The sequence below is a fragment of the Schistocerca nitens genome, chromosome 5 (assembly GCF_023898315.1).
Source record: "Schistocerca nitens isolate TAMUIC-IGC-003100 chromosome 5, iqSchNite1.1, whole genome shotgun sequence".
NCBI lineage: Eukaryota > Metazoa > Arthropoda > Insecta > Orthoptera > Acrididae > Schistocerca > Schistocerca nitens.
The window spans coordinates 204634506-204657818 of record NC_064618.1 but is presented as its reverse complement, the minus strand read 5'-3'; the positions used below and the strand labels follow the sequence as shown (position 1 = coordinate 204657818).

General features: G+C 42.2%; 1 protein-coding gene across 1 annotated transcript in view; it reads left to right on the top strand.

Moving 5' to 3' along the window:
* The first annotated feature begins 111 nt into the window (after positions 1 to 111).
* LOC126260342 (sodium-coupled monocarboxylate transporter 1-like) overlaps positions 112 to 23313 on the top strand; it is a 39282-nt gene continuing 16080 nt past the window's right edge. Inside the window, exons 1-4 of the mRNA XM_049957666.1 lie at positions 112 to 326; positions 3591 to 3750; positions 7781 to 7898; positions 8208 to 8275. Of these exons, the coding sequence (XP_049813623.1) occupies positions 112 to 326; positions 3591 to 3750; positions 7781 to 7898; positions 8208 to 8275 (561 nt within the window). The remainder of the gene's footprint in view (positions 327 to 3590; positions 3751 to 7780; positions 7899 to 8207; positions 8276 to 23313) is intronic.

Sequence of the window (23313 nt, the reverse complement as noted above, 5' to 3'; positions counted from 1 at the left end):
GATTATTAAACTCAAATGCAGTAGCTGTGGAAGGTAGCTACTACATTTATCATATACCGTGATGATGTTTGCAGTTATCTACTACAAGCTCCAGACGTCTCTGACAGCAATATGACATTCAACGCAAGTGTGGACTCGCAGTTGACGCAACACATGTTGTTCGGATGGGTGGACCACCTGTCGTTCGCACTCATGCTGGGCCTTTCAGCAGCCATCGGTATTTATTTTGGCGTGTTTGGTCGCGCCAAGAATACTGCCCAAGTGGACTACCTGCACGGCGGCAAACGCATGAGAGCATTTCCTGTCGCAGTGTCACAAGTATCTAGGTGAGAGACGTTACTATGTATGAGAAATTTATCCCATCCTTTTATATCCCGTCCTCCTGTTGGCAACTGCTGTCGTCACCGTTGAAGAATTCCGCAACTTTCGCAGTATCGTCTTCGGATCCAGACCAGCAAATTATTGCACTCAGCTGTGTGACAACGAAGAAGAGCGACAGCAGAAGATGGTTCCTTATTATCTGTTTACCACTAATCAAATGGCTCTGAGCACTATGGGACTCAACTTCTGAGGTCATCAGTCCCCTAGAACTTAGAACTACTTAAACCTAACTAACCTAAGGACATCAAACATCCATGCCCGAGACAGGATTCGAACCTGCGACCGAAGCGGTCGCGCGGTTCCAGACTGTAGCGCCTACCACTAATCCTCAGATAAGTTTCCATTGTTCATGTTAGTGGAACAAAACACAGGATGTTCAGAATATCTCGATACAAACTTCTAGGACTTGTAGAGGGAGTGAGTAGATAATATGAAACTTCCCGGCACGTTAAAAGTGTGTGCCGGACCACAACTCGAACTCGGGACCTTTTCCCGCCGCGCGCAAGTACTCTACCGACTGAGCTACCCAAGGACGATTCACGACCCTTCCTCACAGCTTTAGTTCCACCAGTACCTCGTCTCCTATCTTCCGAACTGCACAGCAGCTCTTATGCGAAACTTGTAGAACTTGCACTCCTGCAAGAAAGGATATTGCTGAGACATGGATTATGCTGGGATGTAGGAGGAGGGCGTAGGTTACCGTCAATCAGAAAGATTTCCAACAGTTAGTAATAAAATATTTATTAAACATAAAGAAATACTCAAATGATGTTTCTTCTAGTGAAATGTCCAACATAATTAGACGTTGAAATTATCACACGTCCTCTAAAATACTGAAGTCCTGTCGTTGTTCCTCTGAGTGATGCCTACATAGGGTCCAGAGTTGGCCTACGATGTGTAAGGAGCCTAAGTCTCTGAGGCGACCGACGAACACTGCAGCTTGTAGAATCGGGACACTGAAGAGATCTGTCCGCCGTAGTTCAGGGCTACGGTGTTTAACGGGGCATCGACCAATCGTTATCCACACATGTGATGGGCATAGGTTGGCAGCTGCGTCTTCTGACGTACCTCGATATAATTCGTACTCACAATCCTTACATCTGCTGAGCTACGAGTGTTTCGGGCGCGTCTTATCGAAAAAAAAGTTCAAATGTGGCAAGTCCTAAGGGACCAAACTGCTGAGGTCATCGGTCCCTAGACTTAAACTCTACTAAAACTAACTTATGCTAAGAACAACACATATTCACCCATGCCCGAGGGAGGACTCGAACCTCCGGCGGTAGTGGCTATGCAATCCGTAACATGGCGCCTTTTTCGAAGCGGCCACTCCGTGCGGCGGCTTATCGACTCTGGTGCGGTACTCTCTGGAGACGTCAGTACCGTCATCACTGATTAGCCACAGACTGGGGGATGTTTCCAGAATGCAGCCCGGTATATGCACATATTAAACATCCTGGTAGATTAAAACTGCTGGGCCGAGACTCGAACTCGAGAGCTTTGCCTTTCGCGGGCATATCCTCTACCGACTGAGCTACCCAAGCACGACTCAAGACAATCATCGCAGCTTTAGTTCCAGTACCTCGCCTCCTACCCTCCAAACTTCGCAGAAGCTCTCCTGCGAAACTTGCAAAACCGGTCCTCCTGGAAGAAAGGATATTGCCGAGACATGGCTTAGCAATAGCGTGAGGAATATTTCCAGAACGAAACTTCCACTCTGCAGCGGTGTGTGCGCTGATACGAACTTATCATATCAGCACACATTCCGCTGCAGAGTGAAAATTTCATTGTTGAGTACATAATATTCTCAGCAGGCAATCACGTCCGGAAACTTACCGTTTCCATCTACGACGATTTCATTTCGGGTGTTTAAATCGCCCACTTCTACTTGAGGAACTGAATTAGGTGTGATGCTGTACAGTTATTAGGCAACAATTCGAAAGAAAACATGGCGGAAAGTCCATTTTTCACTGAAGCACATTTGTATGTGTTAACACTTAAACATTTCGTCTTTACTTTATCCCAAAACAGAAAATAATCCAGAATACTGTATGTACGTAACAGTACTGATGCATAACAACATCAGGTGACCGTCTGACGTAGTAATTGTCATTCTACCTACCATATAGCATACCAGGACAAGCAACTCTTTGTGGTGTCACAGCCAGACACCACACGTGCTAGGTGGTAGCTTAAATCGGCCGCGGTCCTGTAGTACATGTCGGACCCGCGTGTCGCCACTGTGTGATCGCAAACCTAGCGCCACCACAAGGCAGGTCTCGAGAGACTGACTCGAACTCAGCCCCAGTTGTACGGACGACAGAGCTAGCGACTAGACGTACGAAGCCTTTCTCTCTCATTAGCCGAGAGACAGAATAGCCTTCAGCTAAGTTAATGGCTACGAACTAGCAAGGCGCCATTAGCCTTACAGTGATTGTAATTAAAGTCTCCTTTGTGCGATGTACCACAATGATTGATTAAAGATAAGTATTATACCAGCTACGTACTTTTCTTCATAGGATTAATTACGTATCCTGTTCCAGTACTTCACGCCCGTCTGCGTTAGTCTAGCGTGCCTTTTAAGCCACCTCTATCTACAAGGTGTTGGCCCAGCTGCCGACACATCACTCTTCCCTCAGCAGAAGTGGATGCATTACACATCTGAATTAAAACCGTCGTAATACGTAAACAGTACGTTTCCCGACATGACTTCATACTCAAAGTATTATGTACTCAGTCTCCCCTAAAGGTCCTAGAAGTTTGTAACGGGAACTTCGGAACAGCATCTACTACACAGGCTAGCAAATAAAACACTTTACTGGCATTATTCGTGATTAAGTGAGTACTTCCTCTTATTTTCAGTATTGGAATTATGCGGTTTCATTCTATTTATATGAAGCCATTGCTTCAAGATGACCCATTCAACATCCACGAACAGCACCTCACTTGGGATCTTCGGAAGTGGAAGTATTATATACATTTTTTGTTAATATGTGTTACGTATTTTTATTTTATGACACGTTTTGCATCCTTGAGTATTTCTTCACTACACATGTATGTCTCACCTAATCTTTTCAGCCATTATTAGTTTATGGGCCAGTAAATTTTGAAACTTAGGTTCATATTTGTGTACATAACAGACCGATACGTTGAACATCACTCACATATTTATGATATTTTTTCTTTCATGCATGTAAACCTGCGATTCACAGTCATACCTCTGGAACCACGCTGATGGGAGTACCTGCAGAAGTATACCTATACGGCAGCGTCTACGGATGGGTTTGCTTATCAGTCATCATTTTCGCACTCATCACCAACTACGTGTTTCTTCCTGTTTTCTTCGATTTGCAGCTCACATCAACTTATGAGGTGAATTCCAAAACAACTGTAGTCGTATCAGGATTTAATTTATCATTAGAAAAAATGAAAATAGCTATAAATAATGCGATCATACCGTCTGTTGTCTTTACCTTCAGTAAATTACGACTATGGTGTTTTTTAAAGAAACTACCGCAAGCAACATACTTCCTCATTTCCTTTAGAATACCATAGTACCCATACCAATCACAACGAGAACGATGTAAAACTATGATGCATTTACTTTTTGACAGTGCCTTGGTTAAAAATAATCGGTTTTGTACTAGTTTTCCATAGTACCCATACCACTCACAACAAGAATGATGTAAAACTATGGTGCATGTACTTTTTGACAGTGCCTTGGTTAAAAATAATCGGTTTTGTACTAGTCTGTGGCGGCCTAGATTATCGTAGAATGTTGTCTTAAGCTATTTAATTAATTCATTTATTAATGTATTTAATGATGCAATCAGGTGCATCTTTTGCAAAGAATGGGACTGTTTTACGTCAGATTTTGTTTTTATTGTCCGCTGATTATATGTATTTGGTGAAAAGATTTTTAAAGTGTTAATATTTTTATTACGATTATCACAGGTACCACTATATAGCATTTACTGAAGCAGCTACAGGCCATTTAACAGTAGAAACTGAGAAGTAAAAGATTTCTTTATGTTCTAAACATAACTTTACAAAATTTGGTAGGTTTCCTAGAAAAAGTATATTGCATTTCGATTTAAATTGCCTATATCACTAAAACTTCTCAGGACCGCTTTGCCTAGATACACTACTGGCCATTAAAATTGCTACACCAAGAAGAAATGCAGATGATAAACGGGTATTCATTGGACAAATATATTATACTAGAACTGACATGTGATTACATGCTGGCCGGAGTGGCCGAGCGGTTCTAGGCGCTACAGTCTGAAACCGCGCGACCTCTACGGTCGCAGGTTCGAATCCTGCCTCGGTCATGGATGTGTGTGATGTCCTTAGGTTACTTAGGTTTAAGTAGTTCTAAGTTCTAGGGAACAGATGACCTCAGAAGGCAGCAGTCGAACATTTTCTGTATCCAGAAAGGCCTGTATAGGACCTGCAACCTGCGGTCGTGCATTATCCTGATGAAATGTAGGGTTTCGCAGGGATCGAATGAAGGGTAGAGCCACGGGTCGTAACACATCTGAAATGTAACGTCCACTATTCAAAGTGCCGTCAATGCGAACAAGAGGGTGACCGAGACGTGTAACCAATGGCAATCCATACCATCACGCCGGGTGATACGCCAGTATGGCGATGACGAATACACGCTTCCAATGTGTGTTCACCGCGATGTCGCCAAACACGGATGCGACCATCGTGATGCTGTAAACAGAACCTGGACTCATCCGAAAAAAGACGTTTTGCCATACGTGCACCCAGGTTCGTCGTTGAGTGCACCATCGCAGGCGCTCCTGTCTGTGTTGCAGCGTCAAGGATAACCGCAGCCATGGTCTCCGAGCTTATAGTCCATGCTACTGCAAACGTTGTCGAATTGTTCGTGCAGATGGCTGTTGTCTTGCAAACGTCCCCATCTGTTGCCTCAGGAATCAATACGTGGCTGCACTATCCATTACAGCCATGCGGATAAGATGCCTGTCATTTCGACTGCTAGTGATACGAGGCCGTTGGGATCCAGCACGGCGTTCCGTATTACCCTCATGAATCCACAGATTCCATATTCTGCTAATAGTCATTAGATCTCTACCAACGCGGGCAGCAATGTCGCGATACAATAAACCGCAATCACGAAAGGCTACAATCCGACCTTTATCAAAGCGTGATGGTACGCATTTCTCCTCCTTACACGAGGAATCACAACAACGGTTCACCAGGCAACGCCGGTCAACTGCTGTTTGTGTATGAGAAATCGGTTGGAAACTTTCCTCATGTCAGCACGTTGTAGGTGTCGCCACCGGCGCAAACCTTGTGTGGATGCTCTGAAAAGCTAATCATTTGTATATCACAGCATCTCTTCCTGTCGGTTAAATTTTGCGTCTGTAGCACGTCATCTTCGTGGTGTAGCAATTTTAATGGCCAGTAGTATATACTGAATTTCGATTTAAATCGCCTATATCACTAGACCTTCTCAGGACCGCTTTGCCTAGATATGTTCTTACTCCCTTTGGACGTTCACTAAGTAATGCAACAATTAAATTTTCTCCGCTAACACCGTGGAATATTCCCGCTTCATGCCCTACATTTCCATGAAGTTGCAAAAGCTGGTGTCGCTATAAGTAGCTCTTAAAATGGCGTCTGTAAAAGAGGTACGTTCCAAGGAGTGAGCTGTCATTGAGTTTCTTTTGGCGGAAAAACAGAACATCGCAGATATTCATGGGCACTTGTTGCCAGTGACCTATAGACCTGTGAGTCTTTGGGCGAGGCTTCTGCGATCACTGCAAGGTGGCTCAAACCTGTGCGATCCCCCGCGTGCCGGCAGGTCGCACACAGCTGTGACCCTTGAATTATTTTAAAGTGCGGACACTTTCATTCGAAGTGATCGACGGCTCGGAATGAAAGACGTCACTGCTGATCTGGACGTCTCTGTCGCTAGTGCTGACACTCGTACACCAGTTAGGGAAACAAAAGGGTGTGTCCACTGGGTTGCTCGACGCCTAACAGAAGAACATAAAGAGCAACGAAGGACCATCTGGGCGGAATTGCTTGTGTGGTTCGAGGCTGATAATGGAAATTTTGTGTCGAAATCTTCACAACAGACGAAACCTGGGTTCATCACTTGTAACCGGAAACAAAAGGCAGTGGATGAAGTGACGCAACACCACCTCTCTTCTGAAGAACGAAAAAGCACCCTCAGCCATTAAAGTCGTGGTGATGGTCGTCTAGGACTCTGAAGGCGCTATTCTGTTTGATGTGCTCCCTCATGGTGCAACGAACGAGTCTGAAGTGTATTGTGTTATCATCAGGAAATTTAAGAAACGGCTTCAGCGTGTCCTTCGCCACAAAAATCCAGACGAACTTCTCCTTCTCCGTGAGAACGTAAGGCCTTCCACAACTCTGCTCACCAGACAGGAGCTCACATAACTTATTTTGGCCTTTGTGCCTTACCCACCCTACAGCCAGGAGCTCGCAGCTTCCGTTTGTTTGGCTCAATCAAGGCTACACCTCACGTGAAGCAGTACGTGAATGATGGGGAAGTCATGGAAGCAGCAAGAAGCTAGCTGCGATGTCGACCAATGCAGAGGTACCATTGCGAACATACGAACTCTCCCAGTATGATGACGTGGAGGCCATTACACTGAACATAGAGTACGTTAAAAAATATGGTTTTGTAGCAAAAAGAGTAGGGAATAATATGGTGTACTAAGCGTGCAAGGGATAAGTCCCTGCAGACGCACTATCCTCTGTGCCCGCGGTGGCTCAGATGGATAGAGCGTCTGCCATGTCAGCAGGAGATCCCGGGTTCGAGTCCCGGTCGGAGCACACATTTTCAACATGTCCCTAATGAAGTACATCAACGTCTGTTTGCAGCTAGGGTGTCCATTTAATTATCATTTCATTTCTAGCAAAGTTGCATGGTCACCCACAGTAACTGTTCTTTCGGGAACAGATACTACCGTCATATATTGCATTACTTATCGAACGCCCCATGGACTTTCGAAACGCAGCTAGCTAATTCACTGGTGCCCTCCGAGGGCCTTAACATCGATTCTCATATGCCAGTTCCCTAAGCAGTGCCAGACTGATGTCATAACTCTAACCCAGAAACGCAACAAATAATCAGTTACACACCAGTATACGTAAAATATGTGGGTACAGTTTACAGACACATGGCATTACTTTCCGTTTTTGGAATTGAATCTTTCCCGGAACAAATTAAAAAAATAAATAAATAAAAAATTAGAAGGTCGCAACACGTGAATCAGCAGTAACCCCCGACACAGGTGGGACAAATGTTGAAAGAGAAGAAATTGATAGTAGAAGAATAATAACAGCAAACGTTCGCAAGAGCAAGGCCCGACTTACAGAGGAACGTGTGCTTCTGTTGCAGTACTTGGAGCGCCGCTTCAGCCGTACTATTCGCTTATTTGCATCTGGATTCTTCACACTCAATCTGGTGCTTCACATGCCTTTGTACGTGTACATGCCTGCTATCGCACTAAGCCAAGGTTGGTTTTAACACTGAAACTAACGACAATCTTTAGTAGTAAAACATCGATCTACGGCGGCAAAAACACATACAGCTACAGTTCCTTTTAGAAAATGTAGTATTTCCTCAGCATAAAGCAGGTACATAAAGCATGTTGTAACGTGTGAGATATATTTTGTTGCTCGGCAGCCTAGTTTTTTGTCGTATGAATAAAATAGCGTATTAAACGGCACAGTGAAATCCCTTGTTAGTATTGTACGCATACTAGACAGTAGTAGAACTGTCCGCTGCCACAACCATATTAATCGAATCTTTTTTTTTTTCACAGTGTCTGGAATCAGTGTCCACTGGATCACTCCTCTGGTTTGCACCGTCTGCGTTTTCTACACTATGTTGGTAAGTCAGCAGTAGTGCAAGGTGATCTTAAGCCGTATAGATTAGTAGAAAGACCTGATATTGCGTTGGAGAAGTCGGCAGTCTTAGTGTAATTTATTAAAAAAATTAATGTAAAAACATTTTATGTATAGACCGCAATTTTTAGTAAATAATTACAGCACGATGACAAGTTTCAGTTGTTTTTTACAACCATCTTGAGGTCGTTCAAATTGTAAAAAGCGATGCACAAGCAATGGCAAACGTCACCAGTAACTGTAGTCAAGCAGTGAAATGCATTTGCATTGTACATGTTGAAGATTATGGCAATATGTAGTCGAAAATGTCATCATGAGCGAGTCAGTTTGTATACCGTAAACTCCCAAGATGACGGGAATAAAGAAGGAACAAAAATCGGTTCAGTTGGCTCCGAGCACTATGGGACTTAACATCTGAGGTCATCAATCCCCTAGAACTTAGGACTACGTAAACCTGACTAACCTAAGGACATCACAAACAACCATGCCCGAGGCAGGATTCGAACCTGTGACCGTAGTGGTCACGTGGCTCCAGACTGAAGCGCCTAGAACCGCTCGGCCACAACGGCCTGCTAAAGAAGGAACATTTCCAGTTAAATTACTAAAACTTGCATCACATGCCAGCGATTTTCAAATAGCCAGCTTTTTAAAATGTGCAGAAGTCGAAGATTAAAAGTAAAATGCCACATGTCCAACCTGACTGACAAGTCACGGGAAAAGTCAGTTTCTTGCTTGTGTACCGCTTTTTTACGATTTGAACAATCTGAAGATTGTTGTGGAAAGGAACCGAAACTAATCATTGTGCTGTACCCGCACACTGATAAATAAGGGTTAATAATGAATCACCAGTTATCGTGTTCCACTTATTTTCAAAATGAATTTCGGGGATCGTGGAACTTCGTTCAAGAGTGTGAATTAGTAGGATCTACACTCTGATGTATATTTGTTTGAAACCTGTACAAATTTAATACCTAAACGCAGAATTTTAAAAATAATCCAATAATGCCTGTCATTAATCTTTCGAGAACTATAAACAAATTATTGGAAGAGCCACCAGTAATTTCTGATCTGAGCATTGCAATGCAGTACAGGATGGTAAGTACAAAACGAAAACTGGTTATGAACACCTATGACATATTAATTTTCTGCAAATATTTTGTGAAATGAGGGTCGCAGATGAAATGGACTTCGGATTAGAAACCGTGTCGAACATCACCACAATGAATTTGAAACACTATAGAGTTAGCGCTATTGGTATCTTGAGAGTCATGGATGGATAGCTCTTATAGCGTGTAAGTAATCAACTTGTTAAATTGGGGAACATGCTTAAGAATAACCGATTGTAATTCTAGGCGCTTCAGTCCGGAACCGCGCTGCTGCTACGGTCACAGGTTCGAATCCTGCCTCGGGCATGAATATGTGTGTGATGTCCTTAGGTTAGTTAGGTTTAAGTACTTCAAAGTCTAGGGGACTTACGTCCTCAGATGTTAAGTCCCATAGTGCTTAGAGCCATTTGAACCATTTGAACAACCAAACAGCTCGTGCACTACCTCAATTTCGTAAAGAGAGATTCAACTGGCAACATTCTACTAGCCTCAACGAATCTTGCCTTCACCGTACGACATTTGCACGCTACAGATAATATACGGCATTGTAGTACGGTTATGTTATGCACGTTACAGCTTTAGTATATTTTACATAATTTTTTACATTTCTATCGCCAGTACTGAACTACATTCCAAGTGGAACACATTTAGTAACAATTTAGAAGGTAAAGATTAGTCCCTTAGTACTAGAAGCTTGGAATTTTATGTGCGAAACAACTCTGAAAAATGAGCTAAAAGCGTTGTTTACAAACAGCAAGTTTTATCGTGGTGTGACAACTTTGCTACAATTTTAGTATTATCACAATTTCAATTAATATGTCCACCATATACGAGTAGCAATGGTTGCTGTATAGTATATGAAAGTGTTCGAATGTCTGAGAAAGATCTCTGATTCAGAACTTAGAAACTTATTTTTCTTCCCTTGCTTAAACTTTTTTTTTTTTTTTGAGTCATCAGTCCTCTGACTGCCTTGTATCCCGCCACTAATCCCTTTCTTGCCTCAAGCTCTTCATCTCGGAGTAACACTTACAACCTACGTCCTCAGTTATTTGCCAGTTGTATTCGAATTTCTCTCTTCATCTACAATTTTGTACTCTTGTACCATGAAAGCTATTCCCTGATTTCTTAATAGATGTCGAATCATCCTGTCCCTTTTTATTGTCAGTGTTTTCCACATGTTCCTTTGCTCACCCATCCTGCGGAGAATCTCCACACTTCTTACCTTTCTTGGTCCATATAATTTTCAACATTCTTCTGTAACACCACATTCCAATCACTTCTATTCTCTTCTCTTCCTATTTTCCCACAGTTCACGTTTCACTACCATACAATGCTGAGTCCCAAACATACACAGCCGGAAATGCCTTCGCACGACTAAGGAATATGTTGGGTATTAGCAGACTTCTCTTGTCCAGTAATGCCCTTTTACCAGAGTTTGCTTGTTATGTCCGCCACGCTCCTTCCATCATGTTCTCTTTTCCTGGCTGGGTAGCAGAATTCCTTAGTTTCGTCTACCTCGTGTTGCCCAGTTACGATGTTAACTTTCTCACACTTCTCAACTGTGTACTTCTCAGTAACGTAAGGTACTCTAAAAACATAAATACCAGTGAAAAGTTCAAACAATGGGAAGGTAGGAACCATTTAGCATTAGGCGTGCAGATCTTGAGAGTTGGAACGCTTGCTCGGATGGAATAAGTGTAGCATTCGTTAACAGACTTTATAATACCACGGAAAACATAGATCTGGGTAACGAGCTGGGTATTTAATCCACTCTAGTCGCGAAAGTGAATCCAGTGCTTTAAAGATTGTGCTGTGTCGCTGGTTAATAAAACTTTAAGTGTTGGAACTATTCCGTTATTTAATCAAAGGGCATACTTATTTTGTAATGAATGAATATGTACGTACGTCAGAAAGAATATGAACACATAAAGCGTACGAAAAACTGAAAGCAACTCACTGAACTTGCTCACACCTTTTGATGTTTTGATATCAAGAATAATTAAGTAGCCATCTAGTAGGGAATTACTTTTTGATACGCGCATTGCGCTAAAAAGTTGAACAAAAGATTCTAATTGACATTACCAAATTATTAAATACGAAATCGTAGCCTTTCAAGGCCAAACATTGCCGTACACAAAAGTACCTGTCCTTCAAAATGAAGATTATTTGACATATTCTATTAAAAGTATGATTTCCTGTGTCACTTTACAAATACTGTGGTATACGTAGTTGGTTGTATTAATTTGCTGTTAACGTTTTGTTATAGTGGTATCTGTTTTACCCCCTGTTTTAATCTTTGCCTTCATCATTTAAAATGTTTTACTACTCTTACTTTCTGGATGTGTTTGACACTGTAACATTTTTAAAAAGACGGAAAAATATCCATATATAGGGCGCAGTATTATAACTTTTTTTCATAGCTTGCATCTATTTAAAGTACAACATTGACCTTTACTTTTAATACATGACACACCTATTTGGGAAGCGACTTTGACAACTGTGCTCCAGGGATAAGGATCTGTGTGTATTTTAAGGTAGCATTTTATACTAAGCTTTTCTAACATGGAGAAAAAGCAATTTGTAAATGCTTAATCTGTAAATGATTCTTAAGGAATTACATTAACTATTTAGTGTAATATTTTGTTCTAAAGGGGGCCTGATGATAACACTTGGAAACAAAACCGGTATCCGGTAGGCAAAATGAAAGTGCTGCTATAGACTACGACAATTTTTTTCTTTTTAAAGTCCTTTTATCACTAAAGACTATTCCTTGGCAACTAGAAATCACCGCTAAGTCAGAGAAGGGTTCTCACAAGTATATCTAGTTCATGCAAAGGGAACAAAACAAAAAATATATTAAATCTGAAAACTGTGCTGCAATGAAAAATTACCAATAATTTTTGTGTCCCCAAGACAAAATAATATCGAAGTCACAACCTCCTATATTTTTCAGGTCCGTCTTGTTCACACAAACTTTTGCACTTCACTATTACCGGTTTCGGCTACTGCCATCTTCAGATAATAAAATACTTTGATGTAGTATCAATGTCAAACTAAACATGTAGTACATAGTAAGTGCTCAGACTTTGTCTTCAATCCACAACCTTCTTCACAATTATATTTTCAGAGGATATCAATCTACTCCATGACCCTTGTGCAGCAAGGGTAATTAATCATTAAAAAAAAATCTCTGCTGCCAAAGGCTTTATTGCCACCGATGCGTTTCGTTTGGATGGCGCATCTTCTGATTATCTGCAAGTAATCACTATGTATACAGGACTTAAAATGTTTTTCTTGGTTGACGCACAAACTATGTTTAACGTTTTCTGGAAACGAACTACAAGCGATGGTGTTATACATGCCTTGTCATGTCACCCCATCGGATAGAAACTTAGTGTCTTTTCTTCCCCTCAATGAATGATGTAGCGCTTAATATAACTTGATACCCTAATTAATTAGTAAGTGAATTAAGTAATCTGAAACTTATCTCTGAAGACGATGGCTATAATACCAACCTAGTACAAAAGCTATTTCGTCAAAAATCAGCAAATTTTGAATAACACAATCAGTCTGTGTAGGTTTCAGAATTCAACTACTTCACTCCACCATTCCTGGGTGATATATCGTATGGAGTAGTTACCCTCCTCAAAGTGCATCAAGTTAGAGCTTCGTGATACGATCCACTGCCTGTTCGTCCATAATGAACAACTAACTAAAAATTTCTTTTATAACTCAGATGTTTATGAGCTCACCTCGGCCCAATTGTCGCGGAACATACATCGGACAAACTGGTGGTTCAGTCTCTGTTAATCCATCATGGACACGGGACATCAGCTGGTCAAGTAACTATCAATGAAATTCGCCAACAGCCTAGTAATTGAAATGTTATTTTATTTTATTTTGGCTACCAGCTCCGGCATACCACTATGATATCTAAGGCTCCATATGCATCTCCCAAAAATAAAAGATATTGTCATACAGTGTCATATATTTCTGGATGGTGTGAATTCAAAACCGTATCCGATGTACTCTATTCGAATACTTCATTGCACATTAGAATACCGGAAATGGTAGTCAAAACAAAATAAAATATCACCTCAGTACATGGCTTTTGGCTAATTTCATTGATAACTGTTGTTTCTGATAAAGTAAAATTGTAAGAGCAACTTCATACCAAAAAAAGCGCGATAAAAAAGAAGTGATCCTTCCTAGCTGCCATTGTGAATCTACCTTTGAAGCTTTACGCTGTGTCTCTAAAAGTAAAATACCAACTATTATGGACGATTCTTTTGAATGAATCTGCCACCATTTGACTGTAATAATTATTTTTTTATTGTTATGCAATCCAGATTTCGGCCTTAGGCCATTTCCAAGTAGAAAAATGGAATAAACGAAGTATAAATCACAAAGCAAAGATAGGGCAACCATGAAAATAGTGGATATATAAAGTGATTCTCTTACATTTATATGTTAGAGGACATCAGACTGGTATGAAACAGAAGCCATTGCCAGGAAAGCATATCTGGTCGTACAGTCCAGATCTGTCATTAGTAGAACCGAGAACATCTCTAAAACACGTAAATAATTTACAGACTTTCATTTGTGCAGTCTGGAGCACAGATGTTGTATGAAATGCTAATTAGTAAATAAATGTAGACCACACTTATGTCTGAACAGCAGCCGGAATGGAGACATATGAAACGATCTTAGAGAGATCGCCTGAAAGATATCACAGTTTGCAGAGGGTAATCTGTGGTGTGTTAGGGCGCAAGGTAGCTGAAGTGTTTATTTTGCACGATAAATACATTATTTTTGCATACATTGGTACATATCAGTGTTCACAGTATACGACTCGGAAGCCCACTATTAAAGTTCACATGTAAACATCGTGAAACGTCTTACGAAATATATATGTAATGCAATAAATTGTGTAAGACATGGTGTCCTGTATAGGGTAGTAGTAATATGTACTGTTACAAATTGGAGTAGCATTACTGTCGCATATTTAAAAAATGCAACACCGGAGAGGCAACAGAACTTCAGCCAGAAGGGATAAGTTTTCTAGAAAGTACTCGGAATACAAAGGAGATGCTAGAGAAAGGGCGCTGGTTTTTGGGGATTGGCCAGAAATGTTATGTAGACACATGAGGTATGATGTGAGCTCACGTGGACAGCCTCAAGGCGTGGCAGTGCGTTGGCGGTGACCATATGTAGTCAGACGAGACTCAGCAGAGCGGAGGCAGGAAGCGCCAATGTGGACGGGGCGGCGTGGCCTGCTGTACAGTGTAAAGGCGGAGGCGACCAAAGCCAGTTCAGGCGGGACGTTTGTGTGGGTCATGCCCGGGGCCTTGTAGGATGTGCTCTGCCTTGTTCAGATTCATACATAACCATCAACTCCCTCCATGGGATTTTGCAACCTGCAGTAGTGTACTTTCATTCAAGTCGTTATCCATTTATTACTCAGACAAGCAACTAAAGACTGCGATTATTCAAGTATTGTCTTTGTTCCCAAAGAAAGCAGGTGTTGACAGATGTGAAAATTACCGACTATCAGTTTAATAAGTCACAGCTGCAAAATACTAACGCGAATTCTTTACAGACGAATGGGAAAACTGATAGAAGCTGACCTAGGGAGTTTGGATTCCTTAGAAATGTTGGAACACGTGAGGCAATACTGACCTTACGACTTATCTTACAAGACAGAGTAAGGAAAGGCAAACTAAGTTTCTAGCATTTGTAGACATAGAGAAAGCTTTTCCCAATGTTGATTGGAATACTCTCTTTCAAATTCTAAAGGTGGTAGGGGTAAAATACAGGGAGCGAAAGGCTATTTACAATTTGTACAGAAACCAAGAGCTGACAAGTGCGAGAATTATCGCACAATCAGCTTAACAGCTCATGCATCGAAGCTGCTTACAAGAATAATATACAGAAGAATGGAAAAGGACGAGATAGGCAATTCTGACATTACGGCTAATAATGGAAGCAAGGCTAAAGAAAAATCAGGACACTTTCATAGGATTTGTCGACCTGGAAAAAGCGTTCGACTATATAAAATGGTGCAAGCTGTTGGAGATTCTGAAAAAAAGTAGGGGTAAGCTATAGGGAGAGACGGGTCATATACAATATGTACAACAAGCAAGAAGGAATAATAAGAGTGGACGATCAAGAACGGAGTGCTCGTATTAAGAAGGGTGTAAGACAAGGCTGTAGCCTTTCACCCCTGCTCTTCAATCTGTTCATCGAGGAAGTAATGATGGAAATAAAAGAAAGGTTCAGGAGTGGAATTAAAATACAAGGTGAAAGGATATCAATGATACGATTCGCTGATGACATTGCTATCCTGAGTGAAAGTGAAGAAGAATTAAATGTTCTGCTGAACGGAATGAACAGTCTAATGAGTAAACAGTATGGTTTGAGAGTAAATCGGAGAAAGACGAAGGTAATGAGAAGTAGTAGAAATGAGAACAGCGAGAAACTTAACATCAGGATTGATGGTCACGAAGTCAATGAAGTTAAGGAATTCTGCTACCTAGGCAGTAAAATAACCAATGACGGACGGAGCAAGGAGGACATCAAAAGCAGACTCGCTATGGCAAAAAAGGCATTTCTGGCCAAGAGAAGTCTACTGATATCAAATACCGGCCTTAATTTGAGGAAGAAACTTCTGAGGATGTACGTCTGGAGTACAGCATTGTATGGTAGTGAAACATGGACTGTGGGAAAACCGGAGCAGAAGAGAATCGAAGCATTTGAGATGTGGTGCTATAGACGAATGTTGAAAATTAGGTGGACTGATAAGGTAAGGAATGAGGAGGTTCTACGCAGAATCGGAGAGGAAAGGAATATGTGGAAAACACTGATAAGGAGAAGGGACAGGATGGTAGGACATCTGCTAAGACATGAGGGAATGACTTCCATGGTGCTAGAGGGGGCTGTAGAGGGCAAAAACTGTAGAGGAAGACGGAGATTGGAATACGTCAAGCAAATAATTGAGGACGTAGGTTGCAAGTGCTACTCTGAGATGAAGAGGTTAGCACAGGAAAAGAATTCGTGGCGGGCCGCATCAAACCAGTCACAGTAGACTGATGACAAAAAAAAACAGAAACCAGATGACAGTTGTAAGAGTCGAGGGGCATGAAAGGGAAGCAGTGGTTGGGAAGGGAGTGAGACATGGTTGTAGCCTCTCCCCGATGTTATTCAATCGGTATATTGAGCAAGCAGTGAAGGAAACAAAAGAAAAATTCGGTGTATGCATTAAAATCCATGGAGGAGAAATAAAAACTTTGAGGTTCGCCGATGACATTGTCATTCTGTCAGAGACAGCAAGGGACTTGGCAGAGCAGTTGAACGGAATAGACAGTGTCTTGAGAGGAAGATATAAGATGAACATCAACAAAAGTAAAACGAGGATAATGGAATGTAGTCGAATTAAGTCGGGTGATGATGAGGAAATGAGACACTGAAAGTATTAAAGGAGTTTTGCTATTTGGGGAGCAAAATAACTGATGATGGTCGAAGTAGAGAGGATATAAAATGTAGACTGGCGTTTCTGAAGAAGAGAAATTTGTTAATCTCGAGTATAGATTTAAGTGTCAGAAAGTCGTTTATGAAAGTATTGAATAGAGTGTAGCCATGTATGGAAGTGAAACATGGACGATAAATAGTTTGGACAAGAAGAGGAAAGAAGTTTTCGAAATGTGGTGCTACAGAAGAATGCTGAAGACTAGATGGGTAGATCACATAACTAATGAGGAGGTATCGAATAGAATTGGGGAGAAGAGGAGTTTGTGGCACAACTTGACAAGAAGAAGGGACCGGTTGGTACGACATGTTCTGAGGCATCAAGGAATCACAAATTTAGCATTTGAGGGCAGCGTCGAGGGTAAAAATCGTAGAGGGAGACCAAGAGATGAATACACTAAGCAGATTCAGAAGGATGTAGGTTGCTGTAGGTACTAGGGGATGAAGAAGCTTGCATAGAATAGTGTAGCATGGAGAGCTGCATCAAACCAGTCTCAGGACTAAAGACCACAACAACACCAACTTTGTTCGACTATTTCTCGACCAATTTCCATAACCCTTTCAATCTTTTAGTTAGTCAAATTCACGTTAGCTGACTGGACGGACCTTCTCCAGTCTCCGGTGTCATTGTGGTGTAGACCACTTGCTGGACGCGATATGAAGACATTTTTCTGGTATCAGATACGGCCTTAGAATGCAGTCATCATGCCATGAGTTAGAAATAGGTCACCTCTCTTTGGAATATCGGTCATAACCAGCACGACATCACATATAACGACAGAGTGGCTTTGACAATCCCTTTTAGATTACTTGAAAATCCGTACACTGACCAGCAGCAGGGCCAGAAGCCAGGACAGAAAAGAAAGAGGGCTCCTCTCCCGCTTTTGAGAAAGAAGGCGCCTGAAGAAAGAAATAGAGACTGGGACTAGCCCAGCATCAGACGGCGCCTGGCGGCCAGGAGGACATCCTGGAAGGCGGCCAGAGGCGGTGCAGCCTCTGTAGTAGCGGACGAATGGCGCCCGGAGTCGAGGAGGACATCCCGGAAAGCGGCCAGGGTCGCCCGAGAGCAATGTGAGGACGCGGACGACGGTGAGAGGACAGCCGGCAGCCATGGCGGGCAGCGGACGGTCGCAGATGCCACGGGGGAGATGCATCAGCACCGGCAACGACAGAAAGAGGTGTGGGTAAAATACGGCACGAGGGCAGACAGCAGGCATGTCACGAGACGGAGATATTGTTTCCAGTGCAGGCTCTCACGTGCCTGAATCGCAACGTGGGCAGTTCGTTAGTTTGTCGGGTGTGCTAAAATCATTGCTGCAATCATTTGAAGGCACTAAGAACACTATAAGAGAGTTGCTTGACAATTGTGGTCTTGCATTTTTGAAATTATAGAGCCAGAGCAGCACGATAACCTTTTGAAATTGGTTAAAACTAAAATAGTAGGCTCAGCACGTCGCAAGTTATTAATCAAAGATCTAAGGGCCACTTGGCGAGATGTGCATGCCATATTAGCTAGTAAAATGACACCTGACTTCTATGCGTGTCTAATGTATGTAGTTCGGCAAGAACGAGGGGAAAGTTCGCATATAGCTCAGTGGGGCTCGAGGTTGGATACCATGCAACACCATTCCAGGGAGGGAATCAGAGGTACAAAGCAAGAATCGGATGTAGGAGGCAGCTTTACGTTCATTTGGAAATTATGCAGAAGAGTAGAGCACTTGCCCGCGAAATGCAAAGGTGACGAGTTCGAGTCTCGGTCGGGCACACAGTTTTAATCTGCCAGGAAGTTTCATGCAGAACAGTGTTTATTTAAGCAATTTAAGATGTCAGGAAAAAGAAAATAGCGCATATGCGAGGTAAGCAGTTAACGTGAGCAGAGGAGAGCGTGATAGCTTCGACAGAGAAAGGTGATCACCCGATGTGGTGGTGCAGTGCCATGACTGAGAAGAAAGCCACCAAGGTTCTCATGTGTGGGAAGCAAGGCCATATGGTGAATAAAGGAATAAGAGAACTGGGGACAGTTGCATCCAGAAAATGCAGGGAAATGGACCAGTCATGAGAAGTGAGGCGCTGACAATGTCATTCATCAAGTCATAGAGGCCCATGTGTGTCGGTAACGTGTTTTGAGGGTAAACTAAATGGTCATTACGCGAGAGATGGTCAGAAAGCGTTTGTCGTGCGTATGGGAGTATGAAAGGCAGGAGGCCGAGACTTCTTCAAAGAAAATGGAGCCATGAACAGTTATATCACCAGCAGACAGTTGGTCCATGGGGGACGGATCAAAGTGAAGACGGAGCAAGAGTTTGAGCTCTGAGCGGTGCAGATTGGTATTAGAAGTCGGAAAATTGCTAATATGGTTGTCCACATACTGAAAAGAGAAGACTCTTCAGAGAAACCTCAAACACGGAGTGAAAGGCCTATAAGTAAATGAAGACGGAGTCACAGTGTGAGCTCTGCATAGTAAATTCAAAGAAAACAGAAGGATCTTGTGAGAGATGCTTCATCGTGAAGCAAGAAACTCGTGGGAGGGCGAGAGCGAATTGTGACAGGAACTCACCAACTGTCGGAACGCAGCAGAGGCAGACAACAAGTAATGTCGAAGAGAAGCAAAAAGAGAACAAACAAATTCTTTCAGCGTCAACAACAAGACCCAGCGAGGAACGGCTGTGTCGAATAGAATGAAAGAAGATATAATTCTGAAACAGGAAATCACCAAGGGCGTGTATTTACCTGAGGCATTAGTAAAAGTATAATCAGGACAATTCCTGACAAGTGAGCTGAACACTACAGATGAGAGTGTGTTACTAGGTGGTAGCAGAAGCAGATCTGGAACGTTCAATGTGAAATGTGTCAGTACAAATAAGCCACAGCTGAAATCAACAGTAAGTGCACTAAAGGAGAACATCCGCACGAGTTATTTGACTGTGGAAGAAGAGGCAGCAATCACAGAATTATGCAACATGTGTAGCAGTGTTTTCCATTTGCCTGGAGACATTTTATCTTATAAGGATAATATTAGGTACGAAATTAAACTGCTACCAGAGGCAGGAGTTCGAGTGATACGTTCGCGGCACTACAGAATACTGCAATCACAAAAGGAGGTGCTCCAGCAGCGAATCGAAAAGATGTTAGAGAAGTACCAAGTAAAATTGGTTGGAATTTTCCCTTGGTTTTAATTCCAAAGAGGATGGATCCCAGTGGAAAGCAAAAGTGGTGAACAGTCGCGAATTATAGGTGACTTAATGAGACCTCCGTAAATTGAATGTCTTCCTTGCCAAAAGTAGCAGAATATCTTGATTATCTAGAACAGGCAAAGTTCTTATAAACCTTCGACTTAGCAAAGGGCTATTATCAAATCTTATTAGACGAACAGGATCGAGAATAGACGGGTTTCAGTACGCCGTACGGGCATTACTAGTAAAACAGATGCCCAAGGGTCTTAAAATAGCTCCTAGTAAAATTTAGAAGTTAATAAATTCCATTTTGACAGGGCTACAAGGTGACAAAACCTTCATCTATTTGAATGATGTGGTAATATTTGTCTGCTCCTTAGAGGAACATAAAATGTGGCTGATGGAGGTATCCTAGAGGCTTAGACCCCACAATTTAAAGCTATTGGACGAGTGTGAGTTGTTGCAAAAGGAAGTATGTTATCTGAGTCATATTTTATAGGCCTGGGTCCTGAGGTCAGATTCACAAAAGGTCAGAGTAATGCAAGAGTATCCACAACCCAAAACAACGAAGCAATTAGAGGCGTATTTAGGTCTTGTGAGACCCTACTGGCGTTTTATGAGCAATTTAAACAAAATCTTGAAGCCGCTACATTAATTACTAAAGAAAGAAGTTCCTTATACCTTGGGTGTCGAGCAAGGAAACGCTTTTCAGCATTTGAAATAGAAGCTGATCAGTCCACCTGTAAGACAGTACCTGGACTTTGTAATTATCACGGACGCTACCCAGTCAAGTATTGGAGTGGTTTCAACCCAAGGAAAAACTGGAAGCGACTTATCTGTAGCGAGAATGCTGAACAAGGCATAAAGAAGATACAGTACGACTCAGAGGGAGATGTTGGCCATTTGTTGGGCAATGAAATATTTTAGACAATATGTATTTGGAAGACGGTTCCTGATAGGTACTGACCACAAAACCCTAATATCGTTAGCACGTCAAATCTGCCAGACAGATTGATGAAATTTAGGTTAAAGTGGAGGACCACGACTATCATATCCTGTACAAGAGTGACAAATGAAATCAAGTCACCAATGCACTCTCATGAGTGAGAGACAGCAGGGCAGTTGGTGTGCGACAAGACGGAAATGGAAACCGTAGCGCGGCCCATGGGTGCCTATTCTGTATTTTCCGCCATTGTGCCGATCGTTTAGGTACCCAAGAGCACCGAACGGTCTAGTACTCGAATTAGAGCCCCTGCATTATTCAGTATGCATTTCGGTAACGATACCGTTCGGGTCTAGAGAACGGAGGCACTGTTGTCGGTTCGCGTCGCGCAAGCCAACCAAAAGCAAGCGGCCGCAGATCCGCGTATGCGCACTGCAGCGCGCACGGCGCCACGAACACAAAGTGGCTAGCAGACGACACAGGCGCGCTATTCTTACGAGTACCGAAAATTGCGTTTACGTTGCCATAACGCATGATGCCGCATTCCATTGAGCTGACGTGCCCGCCTTCATCGCTGTTGCCTCCTCCTTAACGGTATCAGGCGCAGTATATCCATTTCCATGATTCTCAGCTGAAATTCACAGAAGTTTTACAGTTTCCCTGACCACATGTTTCCATGCATGCATAATAACAATAGCGTATTTGACTGTATTCTGCAGATTGTCGTAAACTCCGCATTATGTCATCTTATTCTCATTTACACTGACATCGTGTTTTGGATTTTACGTTTCGGAAAATGAGTTAGGAACAGTGTGTAGTACCACATTGTACTAATACATCTACAAAAGCACCCGTGAAATTGATTCTTAGAGTTCCAAAGAATAAGAAGATAAACAGAATGTGGTTATAACTCGCTCCTAGAGATCAAAAATGGCTCTAAGCACTATGGGAGTTAACATCTGAGGTCATCAGTCTTCTGGACTTATAACTACTTAAACCTAACTAACCTAAGGGCATCACACACATCCATGCCCGAGGCAGGATTCGAACCTGCGACCGTAGCAGCAGTGCGGTTCCGGACTGAAGCGCCTAGAACCGCTCCTCCACAGCGGCCGGCTCCTAGAGATCCAAATGACTATATAGCCCACTTCCCTTTATGATACATCAACGATTTGGGTCTTAAAAACAAAATTGAAAAAACGCATTTTCGAGAGCTCCTGCAGCTCGTCGAAGTTTATAACATGCATCTCATGAATGAAAATGTTTCGTATATGGTGCTACAGTCTAAAAATATTAGGGTGGAGATCTTTCATCTCTATCTACTGTTGTTGAGGATTCGATCGCACATAAACAGTTGTGACAAGCAAGATTATGAAGATGACCGCTGCTAGTTACATTCCCAGTAATTTAAGTTGTGCTCTTAGATTCCTGTCTAACCGCAACTCGGAAATCGCTACATATTCGGAAAAAATGGTGAATTATTTCTGACAAGAAAAAATATAAAGGTCGCTGTCGGTTGTTTCGCTCGCAAGCAATTTCATCTCCAGCAATTTCATATTTCGTTTCTTAAACACACAGAAATCACGAAATCATTACTGAGTAAGTGCGCGCTTACATGTAAGTAATAACGAATATAGCAGAAAAATCTTAGCTTACTCGAATAACAATGTCTCAGAACGTGTTGCGTATATGGAGAGGGTAACAAAATTCTTTCACCCATCTGTGAGCGAACCCATGTCCTTTGGTATGGCATTCCCGCCCGCTAACCACTTTTTTTTTAAATTCCACAAAAACAGTAACAAAAATGGCTACAGTGACATGACATAAATAATGTGACAGATAATTGCACTCATAAACTACAGCATTCAAAGAGTGAGGAATCATCTTCGGTCTTTAGCAGCAGCACAATTTAGCACCCTCACTGTCACCTTCAACTGGTGGCAGTTCAGCGTGCACATTTTCTTCTTCACCAGCCTCAGGTTCCTCATCGTCATTTCCAGACCCAAATTAATCATTCAGTAATTCCTTGCTGTGTATTCCTTCCAGGGTAAATTACGTGGACAGAAGAGCAGTCCCGAACAGTGACATCGCAAAATCCTTCACTGCCTTCTTATTTATGTCAGTTCCAGCCTTCTAAACGCATCCACAGGGAGTTCAAGATCTTCCTTTATATCAGACACCAGATGTTTCCCGTCATATTCTTGTATCTGCTGTACTACTGATTCATTTTTCATGTGTGACTTGCAGGTGAGGTTAGGGTCGGGAACGTGACCCAACC